This window comes from Mauremys mutica, chromosome 2, assembly GCF_020497125.1.
Source record: "Mauremys mutica isolate MM-2020 ecotype Southern chromosome 2, ASM2049712v1, whole genome shotgun sequence".
NCBI lineage: Eukaryota > Metazoa > Chordata > Testudines > Geoemydidae > Mauremys > Mauremys mutica.
The window spans coordinates 92,433,352-92,459,219 of NC_059073.1; the positions used below are offsets into that span (position 1 = coordinate 92,433,352).

A 25,868-nucleotide genomic window follows, 5' to 3' on the forward strand; every position below is an offset into this window, starting at 1 on the left:
TCTGCAGATGTAAAACTGGAAAAATAAAAAAAAATAAAAATTAAAAAAAAACTTTTCGAGATCATAGTAATGGGGAGATCAGTGGGGTGCTAATGTCTGTATCTGTGACTAAAACATACATTGTTAAAAGAATACTCCATAGTTGAATTTAATCAGATCAGTTACTTGGGAATACTCACTCCAAAACCAGATTCAGTGAGTTTACATGACGTATTACAAAACCAGCTCGCTTACCGTAGGAAAAATTCAAACCAACGAAAGTATATTGAAGAAATACCTGTAAGACTCCATCTTATAACACCTACAAGATTTTTGTACATATTACATGTTATGTACCTTTAAAAAACCATCAGGAAAACTCTTACCTTGCATCGTTGTTTTTGTGGGTTCTGAAAATAGAGGAATGAGCAAGAGGTAGACGAGGTAGACAAAAGAGAGCCCATTGTAACGGAACACACATGCTGCAATGGAAAAAAAGAGAGAGTATGTTTGTTAATCTGGCCAGTCTATCTGGGAATACTTAAACTTAAAGACAAATTGCATTTACCTTGAGTTGCATATTTGACTAATGCATATAGCTACTACACTGCTTCACATAAAAAGATAATTGTATCACGCTCTGTATTTGTTCTACAGAATCACTAAAGGTTCTATTTAACGAAGAAATATAGTGATTCAAAACATGCCTGCAGTATTATACATTTCATTTTAGAGGAAGGGTGGTCTTGTGGTTGAGGCAGAAGACAGAGTCAGGAGACCTGTGTTCATTTCCCAAATGCACCACAAACTTCCTGCTTGACCTTGGATGAGAGGATAATGCTATCTCTTGGGAGTACAGCAATACTTAAATCATGAACATCTGAGCTCCTCAGGTAGAAGGCACTAAATTCGTAAGTTGTTGTTATTATTACTACTAAGTAATGAGGAAGATATGCTAAATTCATAAAGTTATACAATGTATCCAGTGAAATTAAAATCTTTTTCTCCATTTTCCTCCTCTTCTTTTTGATTATGCAGAATAGAATGTAACACTCTTTATTATAATATTTTATTTTATTTTTAACCACTCAAAATTCTGGAACCAAAACGTAACAGTTAGTGTTTATCCTTTAAAAAGCACTCTGCTCATTCCAGAATTCTTCTCAAGACCAAAGGTAAACACCACATGGTAAAACAGAACCTGTAGTGAGAAAAAACTGTGAAACCCCCATGTAAGATCTTCATGCCAGTGATATTTTAAAATCTCATGCTGATAACATAAATACAATGTGTTTTGCAAAGGAGGCAGTTTGTTAACTTCTTTCAGTGTTTCTTTTTCTTTTTCCATATGTTCAGCGTTACTGTACTTTCACTGAATTGGATACTTTCAGGAGACGTTTGTTCAAGAAGCAATAGCATTAAAGACAGTATTTGCAACTTCAGAGTTGTACATGCAGACTATGCTGCAAATCAAGTATATGGACTTCTTTATTAAAAACTCAGCAGGATGTAATCCAACTGCATGGCAGATGTTAAAACATTACGAGACCTACCACATTCAGCTTTTCCTATGAGATAAGCCAAACACTGAGTAGTAACGAGCAAAAAGAAAACATTCCTATTTATTTACACCACAATCATGGAATGTAAGTAAAATCATCAAATCAATTCCTTCAACTAATTCCAAGATGACTAAATTTTGGAGGAAAAGTATTGGCTTACTCTGTCCATTCTGTTGCAAATTTGTTTCCTAAATAAAGTTAGATTTACTAAGCCAACTTCATCCCTGGTGTATCATCATAATCTTGACTAGGGCTATACCAAGAATGAATTTGGCCTACACTCTGCATGTAATCAACATATTTAGATCTAGCCCGTTCTGATCACCATAACTTCTGTCCCACTCTACTTATAAATGGTACAATAAAGAAAAGTTTTGTTATTAAAGAACCAAAGTTATACAGTAGTTGTAATTTATGATTGCAAAACTGACTAGTGTTTTGTTCAACATCAATTGTTGGGTGACTAATTTCTAAACTGACAGAGATTAGTCTGATTTAAAAACTACATGGGTCTTCTGTATTCTACATCTGCAGAGTTTACCTGTGAAGCCTCTGTGACCTTCAGGAGTAGCCTCAACTAGGACTGCTAGCAAGGAACTCCCAAGTTCTGTTTCCAGACTACATTAATTCTGTCTGTTACCATCAATCTCTCAATAAAGCCTACATTTTCAAAAAGCATCCACTAATTTTAGATGTCCAACTTGAGATTTCTAGAGCCTGATTTTTAGAGTTGATTATTACGACAACTCCAGCTGTACTCAATGGGAGCCAAAAGGGAGTGTACTATTCCTCTGAAAATCAGGATCCAATTGTCTTAAATTTGGAACAATTTAGGTTGCATATCTGCAAAATAGTATAATGCTTAGTCTGTTGTAAGAGCTGATATTTGTAAAGTGCTAGGACAGTGGAAAGTCATACAATCTCTTAGGTATATTCAACTGGAATGAGGAGTTAAAGCTGCCTGTTGACCTATAAAAACTGGGCCAAAATTTTCACAAAAAATCTTTTTTCATTAAAATTCTTAGAAAAATAATTAAAATTTTGAAATATTTTAACCAATTAACTACCCTGCAGGTTCTACCACAAAACAAATAACTAATAATTATATACAAATATGTTTGCCAATTTTTTCTAGAATTTAATATTTTAGTGGCTTAATTATGTTTTGCTTTACTGCACCTTGCAACAGATGCTGTATAAAGGCATTTAGTTATTGTCTAACTACCCAATCCAGTAACTCTTAATCACATGAATAGTCCCTGATTTCACTGTATTAGTACATTAATATCCTCCCTCTGAACAGACTACAGAGCAGGGCTGCCTCTTTTTTATGTTTGTACAGTGCCTAGCACTATCAGGTCGGGGCCTCTGGGATCTCTCATAACAATAAAAACAACAGATTTCACAGCTCAGTCTTATTTAACCAAAGCTTTCACCAATGTGCTGTTGTAAATTACATGGCAGGCAGTGCCTTAAACATTTAGAACCGTCATTTAAATCCAAGCCTATTCCAGCAAGTTAATAATATTTTATTTAATAATATTTATTTAATTTCCTGGCAGACCTATGTTAATTTTAACAGTTACCAAAACACTAGAAATAAATCTGTAAGAAACAACTTCATTGCTAAGTCTTAAAAAAAATAATTCAATCCATTAACTGTTTTCATCTCATCTCCATTCATTCAGCACATTTTTACAGAAGAGATTAATGTGCTATAAAAGCAAATCTGTCAGAGCAAAAACCTACAGTCCCACACATTTTTAGTGAGATAAAAGATCATTAAGAAACAATTTTATTTTTAAAATTATTTGTAGAATTTACAGATTCTTGCGGTCCAGCCCTGAGAAGCAGTGAGCAGTAGTAGCCACCACTAAAATCAGCAGCAGGCACAGACAGGGCATGTTTTCACTGCACAGTTAATGCAGGTGTCATTGGCACCCATGTCTGAGTATCCAGATTCATCTAACCCAGGTGTGAGTGTTCCCACAGCAAAGCTCTACCTGTGTTACTGCATCCTTTCTAGGTATGTCTACACTGCAGCTGGGAGTAGGGTGACCAGATGTCCCGATTTTATAGGGACAATCCCGATATTTGAGGGTTTTTCTTATATAGGCTCCTAATTATCCCCACCCCTGTCCTGATTTCTCACACTTGCTATCTGGTCAGCCTAGCTGGGAGCAAGCTTCCCATCCCAGGCAGACAGACATGCTAGCGAGGCTTGAGCTAGTGTTCTAAAAATAGCAGTGTGGATGCTGTGGCTCAGAATCTCAAGTCCATCCAACCCACAAGCCAAGCTCCAGACTGATCCATAATGTCCTCACTGCTATTTGGAGTGTGCTAGCACCAGGCTCACTCCCAGCAGCAGTATATACATGCTCCCCCATTTCTGCACATGCCCATGTGTCTCTGGGGCATGGTTCTGAGATGCTCTAAGATTCTCTCCTTGTCTAGCCAATGGTAATTGCAGGACGGGCACTGGAGGACTATCAGCACTCAAAAAACGTAGCCTGCATTCTCACAGCTCAAGTTACATCAGAAGTCGGGCTCTAATCCATTCCCCCAGGGTAAACCAGCCTAGACTAAAAGCACCTACCAACCTGGGTCAGAGGTTTTTCTGCATGGATGGTAGGGAGCTTGGGTTAAAACCTGAGCAAGAACCTGTGTTAATTGTGCAGTGAAGAAATACCCATAGTAACATAGGACACCCTGTGATGCACTGAATGCAATTAAACCCATCCTCTACATTCCGAGTTAGCAGTTATAAGCTCTGATCCTGCAAAGAAATTCATGTAAGCAGAGTTTTACTCCTGCACAGAGAAGCCAACACAAGAATAAGGCTGCACGCATGAATACCTTTGCAGATCAGACCCATAACAGTCAGCATTTTCCCTATATATACACACCTGTTTGCTTTTAAAAAAAAAAAAACCCCAACGACAACAACAAACCAAGACTATTTATACTGATATGCTCCTATTATTGGATGTAAAAATCAAGCAAATAAAAATATCCTTACTAATCTATATATTTTTATACAATACATGGAACAACCATGAAAAGAATTATCATGTATGTGGTAACAGGAAAACACCCCCTACGCCAAAAGGGGTAGATTTTCTCATTAAAAGATAACAAACACCTCTGTATAGTTTAAAGTGTGTATTACATGTAGACATCTGCACTTAGATAATACTTTAGGGCCCCTGCCTGTCAAGTCTATGGTGGATACACATAGCATGCAAGTATAAACAAAAAAGATTAATTTAAATTATATCATCTCTCAATGTTTTGATTTATCTGTATTTTTAACCACATTCCTCACCATAGAATCTAAATGCCATTAATGAAAAATATCTAGAAATGTGTTGGTTTTTTTCCCCTCAGCATTTGCACTGTTAGGGATACTATGATGGCAGTGATATAAATTTTTAAGAAGCAAAAATGCAAATACTAAGGTTCTGCATATTCAAACTTTATTCTATTACAAGTGAACTCAGCTCCAGTAATACATATCTCAGCTAAGTATTATCTTGATTATTCACATGGAATGAGTGCTATATATCATATAACCAGACTCCTCTACTGCCCTTCTATTTCAAACACTTTTCTTTTTAGACCCACGGATGAGAAATGCTGTGCCTGATACCAGGACCAGCAAAGAGACACTTATTTTAAGCAAATTAGTTACTGACAGTTTCACACACCTTTATCCCAGAGTGATAAGAAGCAACTCACTGTTAGAACATAATACGCAGCTGCATAACATTTCCACAGCAGACTGCTAATATGCAAATTATTTTCAATAAAAAATGACGGATGTAGAATATTTCAGTTTTAGGGTATCAGAATATTTGTTCAAATGGCTGAAAAATTACACTTGCAAATAACTGATCCCTTTCTCACAACTAACTGACCACTGCTGTTTACATAGTGAAAGAATGATACATATTCTGCCCTTAGCCCATTTGGCATCAGCTGAGTTTTATGGAAGTAACAGTGTAGAATTTGGCCAGAAAGTCTAAAATGTGCAGCATAGAAATACCTTTTAAAATAGTGTTACCACAGGTTGTTAAAAAGTTAACACAACATGATTATATAGATAATACGAGATTAGGGGCTAATTCCAGTGTTAGAACATAGCATAAAATACAAGTTTTCAATATTCCTAAATCACTATCGCAAATATTTATTGTCAAACCCTGAAGTACTCTAATAAAGCAAGCAAAAACCAAGAGTCATATTAGGCTGAATAATACTTTTAGAATACGAATGGGACATGTAATTTTTGCTTTAGTCAAACTATCAGATTCTGGCTATTGTTTAGGAACAATTCTCTAGATATCTTTCCACAGGCATTAGCCATTACAGCATCTTTTTTTTGTCAAATTAAAGAGAGAAATTAATATTATGCTTGGGATCCTACAGATTAAAACTTTTCATTGTATTTCAACATCATTTTAGTACAGTTAGTACAATTCATTTTTAAAGGTTAAAAGTTGAACTTTTTAGAAAGTAATCAGACAAGGAAATAATAAAAAGCAAAGACTCTACTGAAAATGGCATATGTATTTTGATGTGTGATTTAGCAAAGACATTTTAAAACATTAAAAGCTGCTATTTAATCTTGTTTAAACCAATGTATTTCTAAATAGCATGCTTCTCCAAAAAATGGATCCTTCTTTGTTTTGGTTTATTAGCTTGTTGTGCTTTCTTGTTTCATATTTAAAATAAATATTAATTATGTATATTGCAGTAGCGCCAAGAGGTCCTAATCAGAGATCAGAGCCCCCTTGTGCCAGATGCTGTACACAGACAAAATGAAAAGACCTGCCTGTAAGTAAATTACAGTTTGCCAGGGGAGCATGAAGACATGTTAGTTCTAGAAAATGGAGGAAGTTCAAATGATTGCTATTTGCTACCATATCCCATTAACAGATAATTTTATTTTTAAGTTAAGCACTAATAGCCACTAGCAATGTTTCCTTACAGACAGTTCTAAATCAACATTTAACTTCAGGTTTGTCTAGACTTAACACACTACGGTGGCACAACTGTAGCACAACTGATGGAGAGGTTATCCCATCAGCATAGGTAATCCACCTCCCTGAGAGGCAGTAGCTAGGTGGATGGAAGAACTGTCTACACCAGGGGTTAGGTCACATTAACGAAGCCACTCAGGGGTTGTGGATTTTTCACACTCCTGATTGACATAGTAAAACCAACCTAATTTTCTAGTGTAGACCAAGCCTTACTAGCTAGACAGATGAGTGCATTACACAGTATCAGTCTGAAGGGACATCCTATACATAATCAATCCTAAATCAAACAGGGAAGCCAGCAAAATTGTATATCCATATCCTTTAGTCATCATTTAACTTTTAATGTTCAATACAATTCTGCAAACAACTATATGGTAGCTGTACTATGGAAACGTTCTTGAATTTAAAAGGTTTTCTGTTGCTCCTTTGCATGGCCCTCTGGATACGTGTTTATCTTTTTCACAAACATCAGGACAATGCTAAAAGCTGGTGTACTTTATTATTTGAAAATATCAGTATGCAGAACTGTGTGTTCTTCCATCTTGACAGTTATCACACAATAGATTTTCTGGACAATTTTAAAATTTCTTCATCAACTAAATAAGAAAATCTGGAGGACAAACAAGAATTTATATATTAGAGAGGTAGAAATGCTAATGGATTTATACCTCCTTGGTCTTGAATTAATACCATCACCTAAGTAAGAAAATATTGTATTTCTAATCGGATTGTCTAAAAGTCTGAAAAGCTTTGCAACCTGGGGTCCTCCTAACCACTAAAATACTTTGAATTGCAAGTGTACTTTGGCACTGCGGATGTCTACTGCATCCCTGTTTGTAAGTTATAACTGTGGCAAAAACCAAACACGGTAGCAAAAAAATGGAGAAGCTATAGCCAGCATAAGACAAAATTAGCCATCCACTCAAATTGTTTTCATATTTACCTTACATTAACAGCAGTGGCTTTTTAGTAATGGAATTAATTTACTGCCTGCTATCGCTTCCTTCTTTCAAGAACTATATAAAAATAGATTTTTTTGTAAGCTTTTACTGTAGGCTTGAGTAGATTATATATTATTCTTGGCAACATCCTCTCTGGACTGATGTGTGTGCATTAGCATGAAGAGGAATTGATCCAGCCAACTATAATGAAGTCATATTTCTTCTATCTTCAGCAGGATATTGCATAGCACTTGCATCTTGTTTAACAATTTTACAGTTGAAAGTTTAAGAAGGCACAGCAAAGGTATGCTTCAAGGAAGATTGTTACCTATAGATTTCATTTTGGTTCTATTTTCATGCTATTTCACCAGCATCAAAAAAGATATTGGATAAAAATCTTCATTTGAAGAATGCTGCTGGCAAAATATTTAAGACACTGCAAAACAATGTTGTCTGAAAGAAAAATCTGATGCTGTTCACACCTTAAAATATTCAGTCAATCCCAATGAAATCTATTTTTTTAAGCGAATTGAACATTGACCTGGGCTTTCCACAAGAACTCAAAGGAGTGATGTTGCACAACTTTCACCCAAAGCCAAAGATATTGGGCACCTGTCTCCTGTGGTCTCCTGTGAAAATCCCAGTCTATAGCTCTATTCTTTTCATCATTATCCGCAAAAAGAAAGTTACCAAAAAATAACCACCTGCTGTGAGAAACAAACGAAAACATGAAACTCAAAAGTTCTACCCATTTTACATTTGCAGTTCTTTAAAATACAGGCTTGTGTACATAAGCTAGAGTTGGAGGGAAAATATTGAAATATGTGACACTTGAAGGAGAACAAGCAACTTGTTGGGCACATCTTCTAACTATGTTGGAAGACACTTGGATGAGTTACTACTGCAGTGTGAAGTTATTTTATAGCAAAAAGAGCATTCACAGCTAATTGTGCAAGGAAAGCAACATAGGATCCATTCTTGCAGACCCAAGGCAAATCATCAACCATGCTTCCTTCACCTAATCACAAGGCAGAAGACTTGATATTTGGCTGTTTTCTACCATGCAGAACACATGAATAGGATGATTACAGGTTTGTAAGGTGCCTAGAACAATGGGACCCTGGGCCATGACTAGGGCTCCTAGGTAGTATTGTAATAGAAATAATAAATAATGTAACTCCCTTTTCAAATCAGTGTGCTGCATATGACAATGTAATAGTGGTGCCCTCGTCAGAAATTACACAGGACAATAGGGAGGTAACATGGCGTACATACATTAGTGTAAATGATCAACAAGTTCAAGGCAAACCGAGTAAAAGATCATCGTGTATATTACACAAACTATTTTTTAAAGGAATGTTATTCAGGTTGCAACGTCAAACACTCAGCAATTAGGAATGCCAGAATTAAGGATGCCTTAATTTGTTCCCTGAGTATATGAATTATGATACAATCTATAATTACTAGGGCTGTCAAGTGATTAAAAAAATCATGATTAATCACGCTGTTAATAACAGAATACCATTTATTTACATATTTTGGATGCAAATTTTTTGATTCATATGTCCCTTCATGCTTCAAACACCATTCCAGAGGACATGCGTCCATGCTGATGACGGGTTCTGCTTGATAACAATCCAAAATCATGCAGACCGACGCACGCTCATTTTCATTATCTGAGTTAGATGCCACTAGCAGAATATTGATTTTCTCTTTTGGTGGTTTGGGTTCTGTAGTTTCTGCATCGGAGTGTTGCTCCTTTAAAACTTCTGAAAGACTTCCATGCCTTAAACCTTTGGTCAAGTGCTGTAGGTATCTTTAGAAATTTCACATTGTTATCTTTTTTGCATTTTGTCAAATTTGTAGTGAAAGTGTTCTTAAAATGAACAACATGTGCTGGGTCATCATCTGAGACTGCTATAACATGAAATATATGGCAGAATGTGGGCAAATCAGAGCAGGAGACATAATTCTTAACCAACGAGTTCAGCCACAAATTTAATTAATGCATTAATTTTTTTAACAAGCATCATCAGCATGGAAGCCATTAAATAACAAATGCAGAAGAATGAAACCAAAAGATGTCCATCTATACAGCAGAATGAAAATCCCAGCAAACATGTGAACAACTGAATCAAAACTTTCCTAGAACAGAAATTTCAGGTTTAAGTTGATTTCATTGAAATCTATTGCATTTGTGAACAAGTGACAATGGGAACAGTGATAATGGCACCACTCACATGCTTAAGCCTTTTTGTACAAGAACTAATGCCCCAATTTTGCAATGTGATACATGGCGACAGATCCAGTGCCATATGGAGCCCCGCTGAATTCAGTGTGGATCCATATGAGAAAAACAACTTGTAGGACACTGGACTAAGATTGCTCTGTTGGGTGCAGGAAGGACTATTGCAGCCTGGTCCCAGGCACAGCCATTTTTTTATTACATTTTTTCCACCAACAAAATGCATATTTGGGTCAATCAAAACATTTTGTGAATTAATTCATGTCAAGCTTGCCAAACTGCTTTGTCTGGAAAAAAAATCAGAAAAATGAAATGTTTTGGATTTTCCATTTTGAAATGACTGTTTTCAATTTTGCTTCAATTTTGTTTTTAAAGGGTTGAAAACCTAAAAAATTAAACAAAATATTTCATTTCAGTTGGAATATAACGTTTCATTTATTTTTTCACCAAAAAATTCCAACACATTTCATTTTAGGTCGACCTGAAACAAACGTTTGAGGTTTTCTTCACTTTTTGCTTCAGACACCAAACCAAAAACTCAGCTATTCCACAGCTCTAGCAGAGATGTATTAATGTTTTTACTATATATTTTTCTAGTAACATTTTTGTTTAACACTAAACACCAAGAATGAATGAAAATAAAAATGCACACTTTTCCTCCATTTGTGTGTGCACTTTTATTTATTGTGCCTTTTAAAAATACCTCTCTCATTAGGCAAATTTTGACTTCTGACACTTGTCTGTAGCTCCCATTGCCTTTCATGACAGCTGCAATGGAAAGGAAAGTTGACCACAAACTGCATAAATCTTTACAGTTTGCTCCTCGGTTTGATGAGACTTACATTGATTATAAACTAATAAAACAGAAAATAAAATGAAGGGTTTGTCTACATTACAGAAACCATGCAGGCATAACTCCATAGTGGAGATTCAGCCTATACCACCAGCATACAAGGTTTTTCCATCAGTGGAGGAACACCACCTTCCCATACAACGGCAGCTACATCAACAGATGCACTCTTCTGTCAATATAGCTGCGTATGCGCTGGGGATTAGGTTGGCATAGATTTGTCGGTGAGGGGTGTGAAAGATCAGGTCTTCATCATCACTATCTGGATAATATGATCCACTATTAAGTTGAAAAACAAAACTACTGCATACAAACTCCACTAGTCTTCAACACTTTGGGCCAAATTCTGCTTAGTTAAACCACACAGGTTCAATTTCTGCTCAGTTACACCAGTGCAACCCTAGAAAAGTCAGTGGGGCTGCCTAGGTAGCAGAGCAGAAATAGCCCTGCGAAAATAAACAAATGGTCGATATTAAAGCAAAGTTTCCTTTCAGCACAAACTTCTCTTTTCATTACCAGTTTCTGTCATTATTAAATATCAAACACCAGATATCCAGAAAGTAAAGTTTTATGATTTAGTTAAATTGCTATCCCCCTATACTATTTTACAACTCCCCCATCCCATGTTCTTATCCTTTTGTTTTTGTCACAAGAAACTACTTCTCCCCTGAGCTTCCTACAGCAAAGGTAAGAATCATGGTAATTACATGCCATATAATGGATGGAAAATGTGCTGTAAACATACTATGTTCCAAACTGCCTTCTTGAAAAAAAGAGGGACGATTTACACTTTTGAAGCTATACTGAGAACTTCAAGAACTAAATTCCAAATCAGAACTACATTCCTTACCAATCATTCTAACTATATAATGGCCAGATACATTTTAGTTTTATGTTAATATCTAGTCTCCCTCTCTTTTTGAATTCCTGCTACTCCTGGCCCGATATTGCTCTCACATCAATGTAAATTAGGAGTAATTCCATTTAAATCAATTGTCAGGGTAGATGAGTTTGGAATCAGACCTTATTGTACAAAATAACAACATGAAATAGGTTTCTTACAGTTAGCCCAAATAACTGTTTAGCGCAATAAGTATGCAGTAGCCTCAGACAGAAAAACTTTACACTTTTGGAAAGCCAGTGAATGCTTTGATAGATATATGATTAACCTGGATAAAATCTATGGGTTTGGTTTATGGATGCATTTTTATAGTCACATTTTCCCCTTGGTTAATGCTCATCAGCACAGATGACTGCTGGACAGTAACTCTTTCATCATCTAAGAGCAGCAATTTCACTAAGCTCACTCATTCAAAAATCGTCTGAAACCAGTTAAACTTTGGGCAGATTGTCAGGGAATTTAGAAGTACACCTTGGGTACAGCAGCTATTCTCCAGATGGGTAGGTTCTAGTGATGTGGCCAAGTTACTAAACAAATTAAACTTCTTTGGGGATAATAAAAGTCCATCTAAAAATCCAAACAAACATCAGGTTCTTCTGTCCCTCTTGGGCTACTCTTCGGCCTACCTTCTGGGCTCAGTTGATGGCAACTTCCAGGCTAATTTTAACACTTTCCCTACTCAGTTATACAGTGCTGACTCCCAAGTTGCTTTCCCTGGAGTCCTTCTTGCAATCTACCACTCACTGAAGTTCCCAGCACTTCAGGCCTACTTTTAAGCCCTGCCAATTTGTTCTTTCAGCTAAGCATTGCCTTCCAGGACTTCCTCCCTGAAGGCCCTTTTTTCTCTGCCTTCCCTTCCTGGGACCTACCTGCCTACTATGTCAGGGAGAGGAACTGCAGGAAGCAGGTTAGTTTCCTGTGGGAGACCCTGAGTCCTCTCAGCTCTTTTTCAGAGGCCCAGGTGTTCATCAGGCAAACACCTGAACTCACTAGTCTCCCACCTCCTCAGGCTGGAAGGAAGCTAATTATGGCACAGGCAATACAAACCAATAAATTATTACTTGGAGCCTCAGCTAGAGATTTATGTGAATTGCTAGGAGAACTCTGCTGGCTCCCTTCCCTACAACAGGGCCCAGTACCCTCTGCTCCACTTTTTCAGGAAATCCAATGTCAGTAACTCTGTTGGCATGACAAGGTATACAAGTGTTTTCAGAGTTAAATGCAGTACGATCAAGAATACTTAGGATAGGTTTCACAGTAGTAATGGACCATTTAGCATTATCGTTCATTTCAAATTCAATGGCTGGTTGCCACGTACTGTGAGACTATTTTTGCTATCTCTTTTATTTGTCCCAGAGTTTTGCTGTTTTTCTTCTCAACTTTTTATTGGAGATCTCGGACCATGCCAATAAGTTTGAGGGACTAGATACCTTTTGCTCCTTCACATTTTGAGTGGAGTAGAAGAAAGATATCATTCAAGTTCAATCTCTCCTCCTCACAGGGGTTACAGAAGGTTTTGCCCTGATTAATCACGGTCTCTCTTGTCTCCAAGCTTCTTTCTTTCCAGTTTATAATCACAGATCCTGTGGTTGATGAAGGTCTAAGAGCTTGTCTACATATTCAAGTTAATTTGGAATAAAATAGGGTGTGAATTTAAAGTGGATTAACTATTCCTGATAAGCTTCATGTGCAGACACTCTTATTTCAAAATAATATGGTACTCCACATGTGCAGTCACTCAGGATTAGCGAATAACTCCCCATGTAGACAAGCACTGTCTGAGACTGCAGTTCTAGTGTAGATAATTAAAGCTAAAGAAGTCAGCCTGTTCCTTGAACCACTTATTGGGGATGAGAGAGGGTGACAACCTGGCTATCTGCCCATCTCTAGGCATTGAGGGAACCAGCTGTATGAATGCAAGTGTCCAGACAAACCTAAAACTACGTGACCCGTTGCAAATTTAACATGCTGGGTTTGGTTCATGAAGCCTATGTGAACTAAAATCAGAAGGTTCTATGCAGTGCTACTGCTAATCAGGATGCCAATTGGTGACAGGTGTAGTGGTGATTTTGTGATGTGGACACCTTCATAAGGAAATTGGCTCAGACTATCAACTCATCACATTTAGCCACTAAGCACCCATCAGATGGCTGTAACTTTTAGCCACTTATGCACTGGGTCAGATTCTTACTACCAGCCTACATGTGAAAGATTCCATGTCCATTACTAATCCACTCAGCCATCCAAATACTCCATGGCAAATCATGTTTTCTATACATCAGTTGTCAAATGTCAATTTACATAAGATTTGGAAAGGAACAGTCACTTTTTTGTGATGGTGTCATTAGGGTAAATAAGTATTGCTAAAAACTGAATTAGATGAAGGATGTGGCAAAAACTAACCCAGAAAAAATATTTATGATTAAGTATGACTATGGATACCATTCAAGTGCTAACATGAAGAAATATGAATATCATTATCATGGTTATAAATATTAATATGAATAGAATTTTTAATTTTCTATCATTATTTCAATGATAGAAAAGAAACACAAAGGGCCAATTTCACCTGTGGGCACATCAGGGATAAAATGGGCCCAGAATTGCAAGTGAGTAGTGAAATGGCAATCTAAACAACATTACAAAGACATAATATTAGGAAAAGGGAAACTGATGAAATCGAAGAATCACAGTGATTGCCAAGGAAGCTCTCCGCATCTGAAGGAGATGCTAGTCTTTTATTCTTATAGTCCAGTATTATCCAAACTCGAGATGATCTTTCTTGTGCAAAGAGTAATACATGATTCACTTTACATGAAGTGGTAAAGAGAAGGAGAAATGGTAATTATTTATTCTTATACTTAAAATAGTGAATTATTAATTCATTATTGGAGCACTGTTTCTCTTTTGCTGTGTCAGTGCCTGTCTGAATTGGGACATTTACTCCTTAAACGTGTCATGGATAAAAGGCATGTAAATCTGTTACATTCTTCTTATGAAGGATGCCAGTAAAACACATCATCAAGTATCCTACAACACCGTATTTACAAGATACATCAGTAGCTTTTGATAGGTAAAGTAGCCAACACAAGAAAAAGAGCAAGGTTTCTATAGCCCCACCCAAACACCAAAATAGTGAAGGTGTTACAGTTGGACACTCATCCAACAGCTGTGAGGGGATCCAAACACAGATTCCTATATGCCCTATGTAGTATTTTACTGATGAGCAGAACAGTTTCAAGACAAACCTTTTATTGTGAACAGAATTACATACAGAGATGAGGTAACAAACTTTCTACTGCTCTGTAAGAACTGCAGCCTGCCACTACCCTGTCCTGGGCTTTTGTTTCAGGCCTCAGCAAGAAGACAGGGAACCCAAAGACTGCATGAAGAGTGTGCAGAATGTGGCATCTGTACGTTTCCTGGGGGACTTTCTCTATAGCACACCCTTTGCCTAACTCTTCCCCAGTCCCTGCAAGTTCTGTCCCTGATTTTTGGGTTCTAGACAGATGCAATCCTGATGCAGACCTCATATCTGACAACCCTCTTAGTAGTGGAGACCCCTTTGATCAATTGCCTAGGGCCTGAAATTAGTGCCTTCCGCCCCCCGCCCCCCCCCCCCCAGCAGCACTGCATGTTCCCCAGAATCCCACCAAACTGTTTTTTCCCAGGGCAGTTATCTTCTGATTTAGTTACCTTTTGAGAGGCATGCAATAGTGAAAGCCAGACACCCAGACAGACTTTGCACAGGATTCTAACACACCAACACTCTTTACATAATAGCACAAGAAATACACAGCTCCATTCAAAATAATAAACACACCAGTATGCATTTCCCTGCCTCAGGTTTCTCACCACTCTGGAAAATTCTTTACGCATAGGCCAGAGTCATCTAAGAAGTCCAGATCCAGAGTCAGCAATTTCCTGGGAAAAACTAGTTTAGGACAGAGCACTAGTAAATACTGGCTCAAACTGGGATAGGAGTAAAAAATAAAATTACTATTAGAATATACTATGGAAATTACTGAAAAATATTTAGCAATTTGATAATAGTTTTACAGTATATAATAGTTATATAATATTGAAAACTGAAGTGTCATGACATATATAAACTTCCTTGAGAAAATACCAAACCAAATTAAATACATTCTGATATTCAGTATCTACGCCTACTGCAATTTTAATTTTTATTTGTACAATCCTAGATTAAATCTCTGAATCTACTGCCTTCTGTAACCACAAGTTGAACATGTAGCTAAAACAAAGGAATGTGGTGTGTGAATTAATGAAACTGTTGTGTATTTGGTTGTCATGGTTTTGTTGCTATGGCAACTGAGTTAGATTATTATGGGCTAGCTCAACCGGTTTCAACCGGCTGAGGTGCTCTCTGTATATATGTAAATTAAATGGAGGTTTTGGTTAGCTGCCTGCTCTCTGGCCTCAAGTGATTGCTTCCTACACCGGCTGCCCCAAGGATATAACAGAAACAGTTTTTAAAATAGAAAATGCCTTGAACTAAGACCAACTGTTTTTTCCCAGGGCAGTAAGATTTTACCTGGTAACAACCACCTCTGGTGAATACCATGCCATCCCTGCCAGGATCCTTCCTTTCTCCTCTGCCCTCCCGCACAGGACTTCTCATCCAATCTCAGTCTCTTCTTCTCCCCTTCCTCCCTCTCTCTCTCACACAAAATGGCTGCTGAGAGCACCTCTTTTTTTGGTAGACTCTAGCCCGCTTTCTTAGGTGACTTCCTGAACCGCCTTAACACTTGAGCAAAAACTCCCACCAGTTGCTGAATCTACATGGCTCTTTATATAAACAGATCAAGACACCACACATTCTCTTCCTCAAAGAGATTACAATCTATGCCTTGTGCTTTTGTACTTTGTGGATGCTTTCTTCCACATACTGATTCTCCATTCTACAGCATCTGTAACAACGTTCTGTTTCCTTAGAACCTGAATTATGGAAACTCCCCAGAACCTTTGATAAACTACCAGCCAAGTTTTAACAGCAAGACTGGACATCCAAAATGATTTAATGCCTCCTTTATGTTTATATAACAAACCATTGTATTCTTGTCCAAAAGTATTTGAATGTGGGAATTTAAAGAGAAGTCTAATTTGGAAAAAACTTCCCACGCAGTTAATAATTCTAATCTGTTTATATCTAGGCCCAATATAAAATCTGATTACGTATTATTTTGGAGCTAAGCCATTATAGTGAAAATACTCAATGAGTCTCTGAAGCATCAAATCTATATGGAATGGAAAGGAGTTAAATTAGACTAAGGGAAATTAGAGTTCTTGATTCTCAATTCATATATGAAGTTCCACAACTGATGCAGTTATCTAAAGGTGACAAAGATTCTTTGCTTATCATAGAAAAAAAGACAATGAACTTTTTTCATTAGACAAGCATTGAGTATGTGAAGGCTGGTAAAAGAAAAGTTAAGGGAAAATAACCAAAATACAGTTGTAATCACATTGTGAAAATTCCTTCTTCAAATGAAATAATGCATCTGTGCAATTAAAACCAACTATCTCTTAGTAATTGAAAACTCATTTTTGGAGAAATGAGTCTACTGAGAATCTCAGAAGATCTGTTCCTTGAGAAGGAGCCAAAGTATACATCCTGAAGGATTAAAATTAAGTGAAGGGTGCATTAAACTTGACTTGGAGATTTAAAAAAGATAAACACCAAACTGTTTTCCAAACAAAAAGTGTTCTTTCCTTAGTGATCTCAGTAGGGAAGCCACTGATCCCTCACTGACAATGTAAAAATTCTATACAGTGATGGGGGGTTCAACAGTAAAGATGTACAAACCCCTCTTTACTCATCTGAGTACTCCCAGTGGGCTAAATTTTCACCCTGTGTCAACAGGAGCGGCTCTAGAGTTTTTGCCGCCCCAAGCAGGCTACCTTCAGCAGCTTGCCTGCGGATGGTCCGCTGGTCCCGCGGCTACTGCCGAAGCCGCGGGACCAGCGGACCCTCCACAGGCACGCCGCCAAGGGTGGCCTGCCTGACACCCTCGTGGCGCTGGCAGAGCGCCCCCCGCGGCTTGCCGCCCCAAGCACGCGCTTGGCGTGCTGGGGCCTGGAGCCGCCCCTGTGTGTCAATCAGCCTAGTTTTATTAATGTAAATGAAACTACAATAATTTATGCCAGTTGAGGACCTAGTCCATCGACTCCAAAGTCTTCAGCAATAAAGTGGCCAGCATTTAACCCAGGATGAAATCTGCAGCTATCGGAAAGGAGCAGTTAGTGTAAATGTACTTGCGGTCTTTCTTTGCACAAGGGGCATTCCCTCCCTTAGCCTCTCCAGGGTTCTGTAGTAGTCAGTCAATCTGGGATAAAAAAAGATGCTCCTGAAAGATAACTAACCTTAGGCTTTATCATGTACAGTAGAATGGCAGAGGTGGTGGGGGGGGGTGGCAGGGTCGGCTCCAGGCCCCAAGCGCGTGCTTGGGCGGCATGCCACGGGGGGCGCTCTGCCGGTCGCCGGGAGGGCGGCAGGCAGGCCCCCCGCGGCACGCCACCGTGCTTGGGGCGGTGAAATGTCTAGAGCCGCCCCTGGGTGGTGGAAGTGAGAAAGAAAAACAAGGCTCTTCCAGGAACAGAAGAGTTAAGCCTCATTCAACCCCTACCTCATACAATCCCTATCTCACTGACTTCTCTCCTCCTCACTGCTACAGCCCTGTAACTAACTTAGCATGTGCCCCCCCTTCCAGACTTTCTGCCTGGCGGGGAGAATGAAGAGGAGATTTCACATGTAAAACATTAATTAATTCTTAACTCTGAAAGGTGCTCACATATGATGATGGAAGATATGGTAGAAGCGCCTGAACAGAATGGAATGTAGAAATGCAGACTCACTGTCCTCTGCACAAAGAAATCAATTATATTCTTCATGTAGCAAGCTATACAAAATAGCAATATTTGCCTCCTGGGGGCCATTCTTACAGTAATTTGAGAGATTATGCAAGTTTACTTAAGAGTATAATTTTATCATATCTGGCATTTCTAATGACTGGTAAAAATTATTCATTTCCAGGCAAATAGGATGAAAGAAGAGACTTTGTTCTCCCTTGTGTTGTTCTCTGTGCCTCTAGACTGCCTCCTTCGGCAGACAGAGGATGATCCTGTGGTTAAGACTCTAGACTTGGATTTAAGAAACAGATTCAATTCCAGGTTATGCTGCATACTTTCCATGTGACCTTAGACAAGGCACCTAATCTCTTTGTGTCTCAGTTCCTCATCTTCCCTGTGTTACCCATCCTGTATCTGCCTTGTCTATTTACACTGTAAAGCCCTGCCCTGGGGAGAAAACTCTGACTATGGGTTCGTACAGCATCTAGTACAAGGGGACCTGATTAGGTTAGGGCTTCCAGGTGCTACCAGAGCCATCCCTTGGGTATGGCGAATCTGGGCAACCACCCCAGGTCCCACGCGCGGGAAGGTGAGGTGGTAGGGGTGAGGAGGCAAATGGGGAGGCGAGCGGCAGGTGGGGGAGGCGCAAAGAGAAGCACCCCTACCAGAACCACCACCTCCACCCCAGTGCCTCCTGCCTGCCAGCAGCCTCGCCAATCAGTGCCTTCCCCTCCCTCTCAGCACCTACCACCTGCCGCAGATCACCTGTTTCCCCTCTCCCCCAGTGCCTCCTGATGCCACGAGAGGAGTGAGGGCGCAGCGCGCTCGGAGGAGGAGGTGGAAATGGGCAAGGAAGAGATAAGGCAGAGCGGGGATGGGAAGAAGCAGGGTGGGGTGGGGCCTTGGGGAAAGGGGTGGAGTGGGGGCGGGGCCTGGGCAGAGCCGGGCAGCACCCCCCAGCACATTAGAAACTCAGCACCTATGTCCCAGACCCAACACCCTCTAGGGACAACCCTGGGTGCTAACATACATACATACATACACACACACATACATACACACTCACTCTAGGGGAAGTGGATACGCAGGGCATTCCCAATAGTATTTTACTCTCCTGGGTTTTTTTCCAAATCTTTTTCCAAGTACAGATCTTACAGTTCCTATGAGGATAAGGAATAGTTTTTAGAGCTGGTCAAAAAATGGAAAACAGTTAATTTTTTTCACAAAGTATTTTTTGTTCCATGGGTTTCCAAGAAGGAACAAGTTTGTGCTTGAAAATATTCAGGAAAAATTTTTATGAAAAAAAATGTTTGTTTAGAAATGTATAGTTTCTCAGTTTTTCAATATTACTTTTTTCTCTTTTTTCCCCACTGAAAAAGATGGGTAGGAAAAAAAGGAAAACAGGGGAGTAATGAGAAAATATAATCCACCCCTCCAAAAAAAATAACATATATTGGTTCTATATGTGCTGATTTTTATTTTAGAGAGACAGTTGGGTGTATAAACTAGAAAAAGTAATTTCCTATTTGGAAAAACATGATTGCAATAGCAAATTTCACATTCGACTGGAAAGTGAGAAGATCTGTGGTCATTCTAGGTTTCTTCTCAGCTCTCTAACTTCCATTGAAGTTAGTAGTTCACAGGACTTGACTTATAAGCAGGATGTTTGTTAAAGAAACACTGTTAGGATAAAAATCACAGATGAAATCCCGACCCCACTGAAGTCAATGGTAAAAACTGCCGTTGATTTAAAATGTGGCCAGAATTTCACTCCATTGGTTCCTATATAGTTACAGAACTGCAGTAAAGAAGAACAATTTTCAGCTTGTGTGATTGGAGGATATCTGGATGAATATTATAAGACTGTCCTACATAAATGAGGAAAAGTTGAAATGCCTTTATTATTCTTTTGTTCCACTCTCTGTTTCTATGGGGGAATTTGCCAATGCAATATTACTGTCTTCCTTTTAAACAAATAAAACTTTTTTTAAAAAAAAAAGGGAGGGCAATAGCTGTTGAAAATAGCAATTCCAGTCCTAAAAACCACTGGGAAGCATTTCTTGCTTCTTCATTTCTTATCCTACTTTTTCTACAGCAAGTTACAGTGGATCAGTATATTTGATTTGAGAGAAATGAAGCAACAGCTGCCCAAATTGAACTTGAGCACTCCTGAATTTTGAGGGTGTTCAAATCTGGAAGGCAGGTGCTAGATTCCCTTTCTGAATATTAGCTAAATCTAGAAAGGAAAAGTCAATTTCTGCTTCCATGGCTCAGACATGGAAATCCCTCCTACGTGCCTGATACTGTATCTAAAGCTGCCGAAGTCCCCTAGCAGAGCCTCCCCTCTCTTACTTTTCATTTTAAATTCTAGTGGGATCCACGTACCTCCCCTGCTAGGCTTCAGATAGAGAGGTGCACTGTCCGTTTAAGTCCACCCAATTCCTTCTTAGTGGGCTGCAAGGTCAGATCACACCAGTATCCCTAATGCAGTCTGGGGAAGTCTTCTGAAGGGGACATCTAGGGCAATGCCTTCTACTCCTTGGGCACACTTTTTCCCCATTCACAGTGCCACCCCTTTCGACTCACAGCATGGCTCAGCTACCTCACTCCCTACCTCTCCCTTTCCTGTTGCTAGCGGCCAAGGGATAGCTGGGAAATGTAGTTCTTTCCCTGCTCCCGGGCTGGCTCTATAGGCAAGGAGCTAAGCAAGGAACTACAGCTCCCAGGGTCCCGTGGGATGGACAAAATGACGTCCCCTGGAAATGTGCCAACCCAAGCACTTGCTTGTTTTGCTGGTGCCCAGAGCTGGCCCTGTGTATCCTACAGTGCAGTGTTGTGGGAAGGAAGCGCTGATCTCTGAATATCTTGGGATTCTCTCCAAGTTCTCCCACAGCCCCCTCAGCTCCTGAGAGCAGCATCATGAGTAGCTCCATGAGCTCTCCATGCTGAGGAATGGCAAAGGAGTATAGCAGTCTGTCCCCCCTTCCCCTGCAGCAGCAGTCTGCTTGCTGCTGTGTTCCTAGTGCAGGGCAGAACAAGAGCATTCCAATGATTTGCTCTTTGTTTGTTCCCCAAAAAGAGCAGCACACAGATACTTCCCAGAGCTTTGAACGGGGAGGGCACATGTCTGCAGGGCAGCAGAGATCAAAACACTGAGCAGGGCAATCAGGGCAGGCATTGTGGGATACTGGCAGAAGCCAGTTCTGTCGACAAAACAATCAGCAGCGTCTACAGTGGCTCTTTGTCAACAATAAAGGGAGGGGGAAAAGACAAAAGTCTCTCATAGGGGTGAAAGATTTTTGTCACCAAAACTGGGCATTTTTCATGACAAAAGTCCCATTGTAGTGTGTAGTGTTTTTGGCAACAAAACTTACCAGTGTAGACAAGTCCTTAGCCTGTCAAAGTTGATTCTTTTCAGCCTGAGCCTTGGAAGAAAGGAGAAACTAAGCTATTAAAGGATCCTGGGCCTAGGGGGAAAAAAAGGGTGTGTGGGGGGTGTTAGCTGCCTAGGGAGGAGATGCTGACCGAGACACACCAAAAGAGACACACAAATTGCTGTTCCAGATGTTTTTCCTAACCCAGAGTTGAAGGTAGTTCAACTAATGAAAGATACAAAAGCTTGCAAGATTAGGGTTTAGGCAAGGGGAAATAGGCACATAGTCCTTTATTGTTTTTTATCCTTTGCGCTGCATGCTATGTACCTTTTAGTGAATAGATAATGCTTTGTTTGGAAGAAGCTTGTTCTGGGTCACTTTAAATCAGATTGATGATCACAGGTCCCAGGAGGAAAAGGGCCTACCTGTGCCCGACACAACGGGACTAGTTGTGTTAACATGTTTGGTAACACGGGGGCTACACCTCAGAGACTCACTTCCCAAGTGTTTATTTCTGCAAATCTTACTTTCTCTTCCTTTCTGGATGGTCATAAATGTTAAACTATTAGGTTCATTATATAATCTGAGTCTCAGTTAATAAGTTTGGCAAACATACATTTAGGTTAAAAACAGGGTTTTTGCAATAGCATTACAAAAGGGATTCTTAAACCCTTCACAACAATCAGAGGTTCATTTCTTCTATCTTTGAACCAGCTTTATTGGTCTTGTTCCTTATCTTACTGAAGACCCTACACCAGAGTAACTCGGCCATGGCTACACTTGCAAATTTGCAGCGCTGCAGCAGGGTGTGAAAACACACCCTCTCCAGCGCTGCAAATTGCGGCGCTGCAAAGCGCCAGTGTGGTCAAAGCCCCAGCGCTGGGAGCGCGGCTCCCAGCGCTGTACGTTATTCCCCACAGGGAGGTGGAGTACAGACAGCGCTGGGAGAGCTCTCTCCCAGCGCTGGCACTTTGACTACACTTAGCGCTTCAAAGCGCTGCCGTGGCAGCGCTTTGAAGTGCAAGTGTAGCCATAGTATGGACATGTAAATTTCCATTTGAAAGAGTCTGTATCCCGGAAGTGATATACAAAGAGCTGTGACAAGCAACACACAGCTCCTACTGGCTAGGACTCACAGAGGATCCCTCTTGTCTTGTCTGTACTGGGAGGAAATAATAGGAACCATGAGGAAGTCAAAGTTGCAGGGTAATAGTCTGATTCCACATTTCTTGTTCAATCAACACTCATACTGACTTCCTCTGGAGTTTTGAGTGCTCAAGTAATACAGTATTGAACTTCAAAGTTTAGCTACTAGATGGTGGAGATCACTAAATTTCCTCTAGAACTGGGAGACTAATAGGCAAAACATGTCTCTAATTTACAAACCATTTTAATCTGATCAACTACACTGACTCAAAATCATCGGTCAAACCACAGTACTTCTAAAATATCAGAAACAGACTAGAAGCTTTAGGAATATTTCTACAGCACAGTGAATGACACAGTCAAGTAAATTAGGCCCGAAATATGACCTGCCTTAAAATGTTTATATTGTGGTTGGGACTGTTTTATTTAAGTAGTAAATCACTACATAACTGAGTATTTTTAAATCCACCAATATTTAGTTGCATGGCAAAACAATAGTGCATATACTGTTCTCTTGTGCTGCCTACCAGCAAACAGTTAATATGCAAAATCTGATTCCTAAAGCAATAATAAACAAGTGTATAGACTAGAAAATAATCAAGAAGGAGCCAGCATGGTTTCAGTTTCAATCAAGAAACATGATTTAAAAAGAAATGTGTACTTGCATGCCTAGAAGAGAATTTAACTGGTGCTTGTTAAGAACACTGATGTCAGAACTCCTTCACATCTGAGCTACATCCTGCATTGTACATATCAACAAGGCTTCCTTTGTTCATATTGACATAGAATAGAGATAATGAATTGGCTTTTATGTATGTCATATATCGTTATAGTTATAACTATAGATCCACACACTTACAATATGTACATTATATAGAAACATTTTACATATTTTTATAAATATATATTTGTGGGATAATATACATATGGACAGACAGACACAATTCTGTATAACTTCAATTTGTATGTTTTTCAGCTTGGCACACCCTTCCTACCAAATTCCCCAGTTCATTTTCTTAGTTAACATTAACTCTTTAAAGGGCAAAAGTAATTTCTTAGCTTTTAGCTGAGAAAGATTCTAAGAGCCGCTTAAAAAAAAAAGTTAAAATGCTGATTGAAATGAGTATGAATGGCTTGATTTTTATATGGAGTTCAGGGCTGAGGAGGGGGAGCACATCCTGTTTTGTGGTCAAGTAAAGTTGGCAATCCTGATCTGAACCCCCTTTTGTATGACCCTTGCGTAAAAATCTGGCATTCAGAAGAAAGCTCCTATTCTCCTCCAACAGCCCTGAAGCCTTCTGCAGAGAGAGAGAAAGAAAAGTGGGTCCTCCACTCCTTCATTCAGTGGTCCTCATGGTTTCCAAAAATAACACCCTGCCCAGGGTTTCAGTTTATTTGCAGGCAGCAGAATCAGAAGACTCCAAATTAGATTCAGATGCTGTAAATGAGGAAGAATCAGCTTCCTCCAAATTCCACATTAAGAGTTGTTTGTGTTTTTATGCTTATTAAAAATATTTTATAATCAAGGAACTAAACAACTGAGTTCTAAATCAGTCCTCCTTTCAAGATCAACAAGCTCTGGATTCATAAAGGAATCCTTACCTCAGTCAAGCTTGGAATCTGTAATTCTACAATATCCAACCTCCTGAATTTCATAAATCACATAAGATGACTAGTGACTCCATAAGGTGTTAAAAAAGTAGAATATCCCAGAGTACAAGAATAATAAATAAATAAAGCTAAAAATCTTATACAATTCCAGACTCATTACATCAGTGATCGAGAGAGCTGTTCCTGCCACTCCCTGACTTTGCAGCTGCATCTTAAATTTGATAACCAGTAGTAGTTTTAGAGTGGTGCAAAAGGATATGTTGGCTACCTTTGTGTTTTCTATACTAGACCAGTCTCAATGCTGCCAGTGTATTAAAGTCAGAGGAGTATTCGACAAGGCAGGCACACAGGGTGCCTGAAATGTAGGAACATTTTCACCTCAGGAAAAGGATGCTTTGTGGTTCAGATGTCTGCCATTTTCTAGTGCAAGTATGTCCAGAGGACACAAAAATACAATTGCAGTAGATTAGCAAAAATTTGGAAGCTTCTATTAGAGCAACTTATGTCCAGGAAATTTGGAAAATTGTATTTCAAATAAAAAAAAAATACTCAGCCAAATCCTAATGACCTTTGACCCAAATAAGAACTGAGAGCCAAATTAATATATACCAGTATAAATCTGAAATAACTTAACTAAAGTAAATCAAATTTATCTAAATTTACAGCTCTGTATCAGAGATAAATTTGTTTCTCAGTAAAAGCTGGAATAGGGACCTATTTAAAAAGACATTTTATTGACAAATGCTGGACCAGTTGAGACTGTAGTGTAATGGCAACAAAACAGGCAAATACATAACATGTAAGATGGTATTCCTGTGTTGTTGTTGAACCAATCTCTGTTTTGTCCACCCCTACTATTCTTCCATTTAGGAATACCACTGAAAAAAGCAAAGCTTATACAGGTACTTTAAAATACTGCAAAGAAAGATTAAAGCAAGTTGTTAAAGAGATACTGAAAATACTACTCTTGATCTAACATAATTTGGCCCCAAACCTGCTCACCGTAATCATTCAAACGTATTTATGTTCATAGGATGATCACAGAAAATAGCTCCTATGGCTCTATTTTTACTCTCTTGGACATGGATGTTCAGTGCACTTCATTCACAGTTAAAACTCTGGGCTCCATCCTGCTCTCAGACATGGTCACATGCTGCACATTGCCACATACACTATCTTGCAAACTCAGCCACTACGTAAATATGCACCAGAAAAGCAGCTAAATGTGTCCATGAAGGAAGATTAGACCCTGATTTCGTACTACTGATGGATCTCCTGGGACTTTTGAATAAGCATGTGCTTAGTTATACAGAAGAATTAAAAAGAAGGTTAAAATAGAGAGAAATC

General features: G+C 39.1%; 1 protein-coding gene across 1 annotated transcript in view; it reads right to left on the bottom strand.

The window, feature by feature from the left end:
* PIEZO2 (piezo type mechanosensitive ion channel component 2) overlaps nucleotides 1–25,868 on the bottom strand; it is a 457,344-nt gene that overhangs the window by 353,827 nt on the left and 77,649 nt on the right. The window contains exon 2 of the mRNA XM_045007801.1: nucleotides 366–461. Within this exon, the coding sequence (XP_044863736.1) occupies nucleotides 366–461 (96 nt within the window). The remainder of the gene's footprint in view (nucleotides 1–365; nucleotides 462–25,868) is intronic.